Source organism: Lipophrys pholis (genome assembly GCF_963383615.2).
Source record: "Lipophrys pholis genome assembly, chromosome: 11".
NCBI classification, from domain to species: domain Eukaryota; kingdom Metazoa; phylum Chordata; class Actinopteri; order Blenniiformes; family Blenniidae; genus Lipophrys; species Lipophrys pholis.
The window spans coordinates 2,633,886-2,646,403 of NC_137631.1; the positions used below are offsets into that span (position 1 = coordinate 2,633,886).

Here is a 12,518-nt window from a genome sequence, read left to right on the forward strand (position 1 = left end):
TCTCAACATCTCATAGAAACACATGAGAACAAACCAGAACGGACTTTAAGCCAATCACTGGACAGGTCTGGCCAGGGGCCATTTAATTTTGTAATGGATATTTATTCGGGGAAACTACGGAATTATTGTCGACTCAAAACAGAGAATATTTAAATTCAAAGACTATTTTTATAACGTCCTTATAGCTTTTTGGGAAACTGTTTCTCTCCAAGATTAGCAAAATAATAAAAACATAAATTAATGAATTAATAAACATCTAACATAAGTCTGGGTTTTGTTAGAGGGTCCACCACTTTGAGAATTGTAATATTTCTCGAAACAACGTTATGAACTTATTACATGAACAAAGTAGCATTGATATGATGTAATATCCACACACACACACACGACACACACACACACACACACACACACACACACACACACACACACAGTATGCAGAAGAGCCAGGGAAAGGGGAGAAATTAATATTTTACCGGCAAGTATTTCCTCCAGCTTTAGCAGTTTGGTGGCTACTGGTCAGCCAACATGGCAACCTGATTTTTATATATGTTCGCTCTTTCTTAAAATCTTAATTGTATAATAATGTACATTATTTTATTAATTGTTCTTTGTTTAAAATTAAGTGTTTATCTAGTTCTGACTCTTCCGGTCATGTTATGATTGAACTCTATGTTTTGCATTTTTGTTCTCTTTAAAAGTGATCCTCCTCTCAGGTTGAACTTGTCTTTCATGCCTGTCATCTCTCCACCCCCCTTTCCCCCAGGGACGGCATGACCTGCCTGATGATAGCAGCGAAACACGGACACAGCACGGTCATCGACCTTCTTATTTCGAACGGGGCCTACATCAACAAGTGTGACAACAATGGATTTACAGTGAGCCTCATGTTTCGTATGGGAGTACCTCTAGGTGGAGTCAGGTTGTTAGTTTAATTGATGTGTTCATGTGTTCAGGCTCTGTCCATCGCAGTGCAGTACAACCAAGAGCAGGCGGTGCTGAAACTCCTCCAGCTGGGAGCAGATGCGACCATCAGGACCAGGACGGGGAAGAGTCCCGCTGACCTGGCTGTATACTACGGACACTCCAAGGTAACCACAGTTCCTCCCACATGCTCACATGGCTCCAATGAGCGCACGGGAAAGGACAATCCTTGAATCATCAAAACGCATTCTTATATACTCGACTAGAATAACTTGGTCATTGAACTCAACAGTTACGATGTAATTGTACTGATGTCTGTGTTACGCTGTCGGTATGAAGTTAATCAAGTCAAAAGACTTCTAGTGTGTAACGAATTAAGTTCAACCTAATCCATTGATGTGAGATGTTTTGTTTAGAACCTGTGTGACTGGAGCTCCTCGTAACAGCTTGATGACTTCAGTGAGATTGGAACTGTCTGGGGAGGCCAGCTTTTCAGTTCAGTTTTTATTTGTCTCCCTGTAAAGGGCAGTTAGTGTTGCAGCAAAGTATAAAACATAACGGACATACATGACATACAAAACATAAAAATCCAAGAAGCAGGGATGACACAGTGTGCTCAAACATCAGTAACACTGACGCAATAGAGGTAAAATAATCTAAAATAGGTCCAACAGCCTGCTCGCTATAAAATCCAGATCTTTGAAATCCCATCAGTGCAGATTATAAGTTCCTGCCTCCCTGTGAGAAGCCACATAGTCAAATTAGGTCCTAATCCTCCCACCCTGTCCTGAATTCAGAAGGCACATGGCTTGAGAGGTGAAGGACTGCTTGTAACTCCCGAAGCCAGAAGGCAAAAACTGGAACTCAGCATGTCAGAAAGGACGACAGTATGTTGTTCTTTCCTGATTACTTTCCTGGTGTACAGATACAGATAGTGTACACTGTTGAACTCCCACATTCTCACTGCTGATACTCATGATACTGCTAGTGCATTTTAGACCTGGCGTGTTGTGCTGTAAATCAGGGCCATTTTCTCATCCGCTCTGCAGCCTTTTCCCTCAGTAAAGATTCTCCTACTGCATTGTTAAGGAAGCAAAATAATCTTTGTTCATCCCTTCAATGGTTTTCATCTGATCAGATGAGCATGTTTATCCGTTGATCTCTGTACACACCAGCCTTCATGTTTGGGATGTGATTGACTGGTATCCGTGCCCTGTTGAGGACCCTATCATATTATCTGTATTGGTACCGCTTTACATTTGACCTAACTTTAGTTTGTATGTGGACTTTGCCTGAGTAAGTCTGGTATTTGTCCCTTTTGATCAACAAAGAGCAAACTATGCATCATGTATATTTGTTGTATTCCAACTTGGAAAAAAGCTAAAGTCAGTCTATGCATGCATGTATTCCCGCTGTGATGGCCATCATTACAAAGTGAAGCCTTTGGACATGTGCACTCACAGATCTCAAGGATTTTGTCCTCTTGGTCAAGCGCTGCTCCAGTTGAGGACTTTGGCTCCCAAGAGGAGACTCTCGCCAAATTCTTCAAGCAGAACTCTTCATCTTCCAAAGAGAGGTGAGACTGTGAGCTTCAGGGTTTTACCTAAACAGCATAGCGTATGAAAAAAGAGTATGCAACTCAGGACACCAAGTCTTTCACTTTGAATACTTCATCACTGCATCACCATGACAACACTGGACCGTATGGGATGTTTTATCTGATGTCTGGTACCGGCCACAGAACCACCTGACATGACAGGCAGTGTGTCGGTGCTGCTGATGAAAGAATCAAATGATCACCATGAGCTTTCTCTTTTTCACAGTGTCACCAAAGTTGAAGCCATTGAACTTTTCCTAAACGGCCTGGAGCTCAGTCACCTCATTGACATCATGACCGTAAGATCCTTCAGAACCTCTGCTTGTCACTCAAAATGTCTTTAATTATAATGTACACTCATGATTCACAACCTTTTTCTTGAGGGACCCAAATATTTACCATTGTAAACCTGGGCGACCAGAACATATGGTCCCTTGCCAGATGAAATGACAACAAGGTCGATCATCGACCTGAAACCCATGGAGCTCTGATACCAAGTATGCTTATGAGCATTCTGTGTTCGAACATGGTGTTTGTTGTAGACAATCCAGGACGAGCACAGAGGTTAAATAACAACTCACTGCTCGGGTTCAGATCGGGCAGGCCTTTCCTCCCAGTCACCCCCCCTCCAGGTTACCCAGCTGTAGCCATCGTGAGCGTTAAGGGTCGCCCAGTAAGACTATGGAGTCTGTTGGTGGTACCTTTTCTAGGACCTCACCCACTCGATCCAAGAACACCGAATACTCTGTGCGTAAGCACAAACAACGTCAGAGTTTTCCTCCCACTACCTTAAGTCGCATTGAGGCGACCCTTTCGTCCACCAGGACAAACTCCAACTGTGTGGCTGCCAGCCGGGGGTTTGTGAGTATCCCCACGCCCGCCTGGCGCCTCACATCCTGTGCAACGCCTGGATAGGAAAGAGACCATCCCTTATCAAGTAGTGTGTTTCCAGAGCCAATGCTGTGGGTGGAGGTGAGTCCGACTATATCTGGTCAGCCCCTCTCGACCTCCAGCTCCACCTCCGGCTCCCTCCCCCTAAGTTAGGTGACATTCCTCATCCCAAGAGCCAGTTTCTGGGCCCACAATGCCACGTTCTTCCCTGCTCTCCTGCACTGTGTGAGCAATGCACCGTTCCCCCATGTTGGACTTAGTGAGTGGTGGGCACACGTGGCCTTCCCACATCATTTGTTCAGGCTGTGCCCGACCGGGACTCATACGCTACTCGGTCACTGGGCGCTCGCCAACGAACATAACCCCCAGGAAAGGCTTTGGTGTTTCCTGGTGACCCTCATCCGGGCAGGATACACATTCTTTCGCGTTCCATTGGCATTGTTGAGATTTGGATGTGTTTGTCTGGGCCTTCACTCCAGACCTGTCCATTTTGGGTGACCCTAGCAGGAGCAGGAGCTCTGAAGGTCACTAGACCACACAAGCCCTTGCGCCACGAATAGACCACAGTCCAGGAAGGGACATATATATGGCTGAAAACAACAATGTAACTGAAACAAACCGTTCATCAATCTATTGCCTGCTCAAATTGTTTTGTCTCTTGCTCACATTTCTTCTTTTTGTATTTTGAAGCTCAACTTAGAACGTTTTTTGAGATTCAATGGTACAAAATGCAAATGCTTGCAATTTTGGAACTGGTCTTAAGATTTTGATCTAGAGTGTGTTGGTGTGTATATGTATATATCAGTGCTGCTTGCGTGAAACTGTTTCTCTCCAAGATTAGCAAAATAATAAAAACATAAATTAATAAACATCTAACTTAAGTCTGGGTTTTGTTAGAGTGCAGGTCCACCACTTTGAGAATTTGAATATTTCTAGAAACAATGTTGTGAACTTATTACATGAACAAAGTGGCAATAATATACTGTAATATCCACGATCAGAGAGAGAGAGAGAGAGAGAGAGAGAGAGAGGAGAGAGAGAGAGAGAGAGAGAGAGAGAGAGAGAGAGAGAGAGAGAGAGAGAGAGAGAGGAGAGAGAGAGAGAGAGAGAGAGAGAGAGAGAGAGAGAGAGAGAGAGAGAGAGAGAGAGAGGAGGAGAGAGGAGAGAGGAGAGAGAGAGAGGAGGAGAGAGAGAGGGGAGAGAAGTGAGATAATATTCTTACCTGCAATATTTACTCCAGTTTTAGCAGTTTGGTGGTCATTTACGGGTCAGCCAACATGGCAACCTGCTGTTTTGCCTCAGAATTACTTCTGTAGTCGTTAAATTCGGCTTTACAAAGTGAAACTAATGACTTTTACTTTCTCATCAGTCAGTCGCGGGGAACTTTTTAAGTGAAACCTTTTGCCTTAATATTATTCCACTCGATATTGTGCTGCTCTGTAGTCACGGTGCATGGCGAGTTAAAAAAAATAACAAAAAAAAAAGAAGTAAACAAAACAGCATTAATTACATTTATATTTTATATAACGAGTTAAACGTTTCAATCAATTAATTAAGTTAACGCATTATTTTGACACCACTCGTATATATGTACTGTATATATATATTTATACTCATGGAAAAATATTTTCTTGAGACAGACATAGGGTTGTTCGGTATACCAGTACTGTATTGGTATTGCGGTACTGACGCCTTTAAAACGATACTATACTGGGCCCGGCCGGTACCGGTATCTTTCTTTACGTCGCCGCGGAGCTTCACTGTGTTGTAATTTGCCCCGAGGAGAGTCGTCAGTCTCTCTGTGGGGGAAGCGTCGGCGGGCTGCTCCGCTTTTGGACTTGTTTTGGATGTTTTGGACAATGAAAAGTGTGGAAAACAGCACTCCGCTTTCTTTTCTTTTCTTCTTTTTTTTTTAACACTCTGGTTTCTCCGAGACGAGGTGCGCGAGCACTCCTGCGCTCCGATCTGAGATCCGCAACTGATTAAGCACTTCACACTACCTATGTCAAAAAAACGTATTTTCAAAACGATCAACACTGAAGCTCCACTGTGCAAACGGTGTTTGAGAACATGTCTGGCCAAGAGTGGAAACAATACTAACCTGCTAAACACCTGAAGGACAAACCCCCAGACCTGCATAAGGAGTTCAAAGAATGACAAGTAATAACTTATATACCCATGAAACTGTAGCTCTGGAAAAAAATGTAAGCTATTATAAATATTGGTATTATAAATATAAAAAATTATATGAGTATAATATGAAAATATTTTATTTAAACCATTTAATGTTAAGATTACTGCATAGTAACATACCATTTAAAGACATTGGTCCTACTTAAGACAGGCTGTATCTAATGACATTTTTTGTGTTCTCTTTTTATTGGGAAAAGTATCGAAAGTATTGAACTACATGGTGGTATCGGTATCGATACCAAAATGTTGGTATCGTGACAACACTCGTCAGACATCTGGCAATGTACTTAGTGCGACTTGTTATAGATACAAAAACTGTTTGTGCTTTCTTTTCAGTTATAAGAAGACCCCACTGTTTTTTCAGCACGTGTTCTTCCTCCAGCAAGTTTTTCAAGTCCGTAAACGATGTTGTTTTTTTGTAATTTTTCTTGATTTTTGTTCTTCTCTCCTGCTGTCTCCAATTTGATGTTGAAATAATGAAAGGAAATATGATCAGTTGTCAACACGAGCTGAGCTGGAGCAGCAGGGCTCATCTGATTGGTTGCATGTGTTTAGTCAGTTTTCTGTGATATGAAAGTTGATTAACCTCACCGTCTTCCACCTGGTGTCACAGACGGGCTGCTGTTATACACTCCAGTATTACAGTAACGGGTGAGATCCAGAGCGTCTGACACACAGCTGCATTATTGACAGAATGACACTAACATGCTTGGGAAAGTGTCTGCAGAGGTGTAGTTTACATATTTTGCTCAGAGTGGAGTGATGGGGCTGGTGAGAATTAAACCAGGGGTCATGTGAGCTGTGCAGGTACTTCACTGTGGGCTTCATGCAGGTGCTGCAGGAGTTTTGATTTGGTCTCTCTCTCTCTCTCTCTCGCTCTCTCTCTCTCTCAGGAACACGACATCACCTGGAGCTACCTGATGACCATGGACAAGGAGGACCTGGAGAAGGTAAAAGAACACTGTAACATCTGTGTACTTATCAGTCAACTCCAGTGTTTGTTGGTGACCTAGAAAGACTTGAGCTGTTTGTCTCGTCTGGACTAAATAACTAATGCATGTTATTCTAAAAAGATTGTGTCTTACTTAAGGTAATTATACTTCTTTCCACCAACAAAACTGAATATTTATATCGTTGTGCACAAGAGAACACAGGTTTTATGAATGTAAAAGTCTGTTTAAAATGATTCAGTGCTGTTTGAGAATAAATCATAGAACAGTTTTTATGCATGAAACTGCTAATTGCTTCTGTAAAGAGCAAAATAACGTATTTGTGATTTTCAGATACAGTATTGTAGACTTCTAACACCTGCAGAGAATAACCAACCCAACCTGTCTTCTTCAGATTGGAATCAGAGACCAGTTGGACCAGCAGACGATTCTGAGCAATGTGAAGCTGATGAGCCTGGACAAAGTGGACCTGGACACCATCGGTCAGCTTGGAGCTTCAAACCTTGGGTACGAGTTGACAGGCACCTTCAGATATATATCAGGGCATGTTTTGTAGATTAGAAGGTCTAACAGTTCACTGTGTAGACTCGATGAGGTTTTTTGAGGAATATGTCAGAAAGCTTTTCAACAGGTGTTTGTCTGAAACTCTTCAGCCTATCAGTAATTTCTGATAAGCACAAAGTTCCAGCAACGGTTGACATTAGTAGCATGAATTTAAACACTTGTCAGCCACACACCTTAACCCTCCCCCGCATTCAGCCCACCTCCACCTCAGCCTGTCCTCCTACGCTGGACGTCGTCCATCAACTCTATGAGCAGCTCACCGTCCGGGCTGACTCTCCCTCCCCTGCCGGCCTCTGGAGCTCAGCCCTGAGCAGGTCTAATGGTTTAAGCGGAGCTGTAATGATTTGTAAAGTGAGGGGTGATGGCTGGTTGCAATGAGCAAAGGAGGGACAACAGCAGAGGCCAAACAGCCATCACAGTGCACCCCATCACTCCACCAACCCTCCACCATGCTGAATCAGATGGCGTCCAGCAGAAGACAGGACTATGTCCACTCAGAGATTACAATATAAATGCTCCGTATTTATTGACATGTCTGGGACCTTTTATTCCGCTTATTATTATTATTATTATTATTATTATTATTATTACTAATAATATTTATTTCCCCTTCAGTCTGCCCACCTCTTTGTAGCATTTTAAGCTCCTTCACCTCACATCTGAGTATGTAATGACTGGATCCAAATGATTTTAACGTCCAAAGGACGACTGGACGGCTCGCTGCCTATAACAGTGCTGGCAAGTAAACTGTGACGATCCAATCAGAGGGCTCGAATATGCTGGCGTAGCCATAGGCCTTCTAGAAGGCCCCGAGTCGCCAACTCAAAATCTGATTGGTTGAAGCAACAGCGTGGTCGGCACTTGTTTTGAGCTGCAGACACCTTCAGAATCAACTCTGAAGGCCTCGGGCAGATTTCAATGACCCTGGCTAAAGATAATGGCTGAGATGTGATTTGTTGAAAGCTTTAACGTGAGGCTACACGTCTGGAAGCAGCGCAGCCAGCGGAGAAGCTATGAGAGGAAACGGACAGACCGTTTGGAATTAACGAATGAACCCTAAGTATTCGTGCTCAAAATATAGTCAACATCCCTAACCCTAACAAAGTATTTGTGCGGTGTTTACATGGACAGAGATAAAGATAAACTCTGATCAGAGTAAAAACCTCCATGTGAACAGGTCCTGATCCAACAAAGTTCATTCAGAAAGGAACCAGAGTTCTGTTTCCTTTCCATCCTTCTTCTGAACAGAGTCCATGGTCTCACTGGTTCTGATCCCGTCTCCATAGTTGGAGTCAGACTCTTCTCACTTGGCATGTCTGTTCCGTAACATCACCACGTGACAATTCACTGTGCTGTTTAGAGAAAATATTTCGCTCAAAGCTGGACTGGCGGATTCAGAAGGAGCACTACACTTTTCCTGATCAGACTTTGAACAAGGGAAATAAAAATTCGTATTTCACTTTCTGAAGAAACAAAACCATCTTCGGTACTTCCTGCTGGATGTTGGGTCACGTGATCATGTCACAAAGTATTATGGAAATGAACCACTGACTGGTGGGTGCAGATGAACCTGCACATCAGTCTGATCGCTATATTCAGTCCTCATGTAAATGGGTGGATCTCTCACTGAAACTATTCAGTCAGATTAAAAAAGCAGTTTTATAGAGGATGAGTATTTAACCAAGGAAATGTCTTTAGAGGCTCCGTCAAACATAGCCAGGTTGTGTTCATCACTTGATGATAAAGTTGTCACCTCAGACAGAAATAAGTCCACACTTTAAGCGAATGATAGTTGGGTGACAGTGTTTACAGTCACACCAGTGCCAGTGGGAATAAAAGGAGCACGCATGCATCTTCTATCGGCAGTCGGACATCTACTGCGACGTTCCTGACTGGGCCCATCATCAGTCTCTGCCCGCTAGATAAACTAACAGCAGGAAGAAGGGAGGTGAGGCGCAGCTCGGGCTGACTGACAGTGTTTACTGGCCCCTCTGACAGAGTGTGAGGAGGGCCGGGACGACTGGCTGCTCAGGACCCTCACATGGGGAAATGGACCATTAAGATAAGAGCTATCAATATCCCACGGGACCAGAGGATGGGAAGAGATGGCCCATGGGCTGATGAATATAAAAAACTAATCATTTAAGGTGGATGTTTTCAGGGAGGGATGACAGCATGGAGGAGGAGGAGAAGACTCAGCCACCTGCTTAATTTTCCATAATATCGGCTGCTGCTGTCTCTGTGAACACAAAGTTTGGTCCAAACTATTAATCTGTCTGCTCTGTCACGGCAAAACATTTTCATTAGACTGTGTTTGTCAGTTTACACTCACCGACCACACAATGGACTGGTGGGAATCTGAAGCCTCTCCCAGTCAGAGTATCTTCATCCAGGCTGTGATACATCTCAAATACAACTGACATGAAACACAGCTCAGCCTCGCTGCAGTGTGATGGAGAGAAAAAGCACTGTGAATTATTGGGACTTGATCAACCGTTTATCACAAGGCTATCCTATATTGAAGAACAGTCATCAGTTAACTTCACCAGCATGGGTTTGGATTGTAAGACATATATTCCAGAGCCATAAATGATGTAGAAATCTCACTAATTGTATTAATAAAGCAAACGAAACCCAAAGAAGCACAAGTACACCTAATAGGAGTGAATCACTGACGGGTAACTTCACAGTATTACTAATCAGTGCTGTAGTCCAATCAGCCAATCACATGGCAGCACCTGAACACATCTTTGCACATCTGCATGACTGGTGGTATTGAATATTTAAAGAACTAAACATTCAATGGGATTTTCAAAAGACCACAGCGGGAGTCACAGAGGCTTCCGACTCCCAAACGTTAGGACAAGCAAACATCGGAAAAACATCTTCTGCTGTGATCAGTCTAGACTTGATGAGCATGGATCCATCCTGCCGTATGTCTGGTGTGGGAGAGGTTTTCATGGCACACTGAACTGAACGCTAAAGGTTCAACGTGCTTTGTGGCTCCAGGTAAATTTGATTGGGTGGAAAAATCCCAAAAAGGCTGTTTTGGTCATAAAGGTTGCAGACCCATGCTGCAGACTCAGGTCATGGATGCGCAGATTAAACGTCTGCAGCGCCTGCGTGACGCTGTCGTCTTGACATTGATTAAACTCTCTGAGGATTTCAGGGGATTCTGATGGTGAAAGGGGGTAAAAAAATCTTTATTGTAATGAAGTTTGAACTGTTTTTCAGGACTGAGGATCTCCAGAACTTCCTCCTCAGTGTGAATCAGCAGTGTTGTTACCTGACGGAGATCATGCGGGACACCATCAGCCGTTTCCCCCGACACAACTCTCAGGTAGAGACAGCCTGCAGACACTCGGGGAACTTCCTGCAGAGTTCATTAAAATGTACCTACCTGTATTTCCTTCTCTCTTTTGCTTCTTTTTCTTGAACACTGTATAACTCGGCGCTCTGCACATAGCTCCACATATATTGTAGAGTAGCTTATATAGTAACTTACTTGCTACTAGAACATAGACGTCAGAGAGTAAATGATGATGATGACGGTGGCTGGGTTCACAATTAAGAGTATATCCCATACTTTATTTAGCCTCCAATATACTAATATTGGAGACGGAAGGCTAAACTAATTTAATCTCACTAGTTCTCAGACGGACTTCCTCATTCCTTTATCTTGAAGATGAGATGAATACTGTGTAATCATTCATTTTTTTCACATCATGACTTCACAATATTAAAATTGGATATAATAAATATTTTCTCGTTTCCCTCTGATAGCTTTTAAGTTATTGCCTTTTAGGCCGATAACTAACGATTATTGTGCTAATCCTAATATTATTCTTATGATTATTCAATTCATATTTTTCTTTTATTAAACAAATGTTTTTTTGGTTCAGCCTTTCTTTACCCAGGTAACTTAAGAACAGATTTTCATAAGGAGAAAGAAAAACAGAGAATTGTGCATTTTATTTAAATAATTTCTGTGAAACAGCTCAAAATGAACACAGCAAGTTTAATTATTGCTTAATGAGCAATAATTGGACACAAATATAAACTGCTGTATCAACCTTGTCTCAGTGTTGTTGGAGTATTTTAACTTGATGTAGTCTGCCATTTTGGGTTCACTGTTAGACACAATGGGTACGTCCGAATTGTCCCTCCTATCTCCTTATCTATCGAGTTTTCCTGAACCCCGGAAGTGTTTTGTGTGGCGGCCATGATGAGGACTGTCTGAATTCTCAATAAGCAAAGGAAAGGAGGCTGGTTGCTTCCTTTAGAACAGGGGTGGGCATTCCTGGTCCTCGAGGGCCGCAGTCCTGCACGGTTTCTGTGTGTCCTCACATCAAGATGGCTGACAGCAATTATTGGCTCGTTATCAAGCTTTCTGCAGAGCATCATGACAACTCAGTTGGTTTGAGCAGGGAGATACGGAAAACATGCAGGACTGCGGCCCTCGAGGACCAGGAATGCCCACCCCTGCTTTAGAACCTCCTTTAGCCTAGGAACCACTGATGCTTCCTTTGTCAAAGGAGACCCGCTCATGTTCCCCCACAATTCCTTGCTGCAATTTTTAAACATTTAAAGAGACCTGCTCATCCGAGCGTTCAGGAAAACTCACGATGTTCGAAAAAGGGAGCAGATCATGTAAGTTACCAAAGTAATAATCTGCTTAGAACAACTTTAAATCATCTGAGCCCAGGTCCCAAATGTGAATGTTATGGATGCTGTAAAACCAACACAGAAAAGTCAAGTTTTTGTGCAGCCTTGTCTCATTTTGCATTGGTTATTTATTCACCGTTAAATTCGCCGTTTACCTTTAGTTCCTTGGAGCCTGGCTGCCTCTTTTCCTTGGAGTTAAATTCAAACCTTGAGATATTTGAGTTTATGTCAGCGGTTAGAGCCACAGGGGAAAGTGGTAGAAATGCGATTTCTGTAGTCCATTTTTGGAAACTTGTAGTTCTTCCCCCACCATGGCGGACTTCACTAACTTGCGCCGCCGTCAGATTATTATGACGTCACTAAGTGAAAGGGTGGTCCGACTGCCACACCACCGCGATCGCTTTTCACTAACTCCTTTAGGAAGTCTCCTAACACCTTTCCTTAACCCCGTGATGTCATCCAGGGTGAAGGTAAAGTCCATAGATAAGGAGATAGGAGGGACAATTTGGACGTACCCGATAGGATTGGTGTTTCCCTCCATTTTCCACTATGTTGGTTTTGCTGATACTTGGAGACAATAGCTTTTTGCAATGTAAACAAGGAAGTGACTGCAAACTGGACCCCGCCTCAGAGAACAGGAGTCCATTGTGATTGGCCGGAGTGGTCATGGGGTCATGGGTCACACTGAGGACCCGGGTAGGGAAAAGACCGCCTCTGTCATGTTCAAGAGTCTG

At 43.1% G+C, this 12,518-nt stretch overlaps 1 protein-coding gene across 1 annotated transcript in view; it reads left to right on the forward strand.

Annotated features, from left to right (window-relative positions):
• Positions 1-12,518, forward strand: part of asz1 (ankyrin repeat, SAM and basic leucine zipper domain containing 1) — a 55,361-nt gene that overhangs the window by 20,342 nt on the left and 22,501 nt on the right. Inside the window, exons 5-11 of the mRNA XM_080475662.1 lie at positions 767-878; positions 957-1,091; positions 2,388-2,500; positions 2,748-2,820; positions 6,499-6,555; positions 6,950-7,062; positions 10,354-10,459. Coding sequence (XP_080331788.1) covers positions 767-878; positions 957-1,091; positions 2,388-2,500; positions 2,748-2,820; positions 6,499-6,555; positions 6,950-7,062; positions 10,354-10,459 — 709 coding nt within the window. The remainder of the gene's footprint in view (positions 1-766; positions 879-956; positions 1,092-2,387; positions 2,501-2,747; positions 2,821-6,498; positions 6,556-6,949; positions 7,063-10,353; positions 10,460-12,518) is intronic.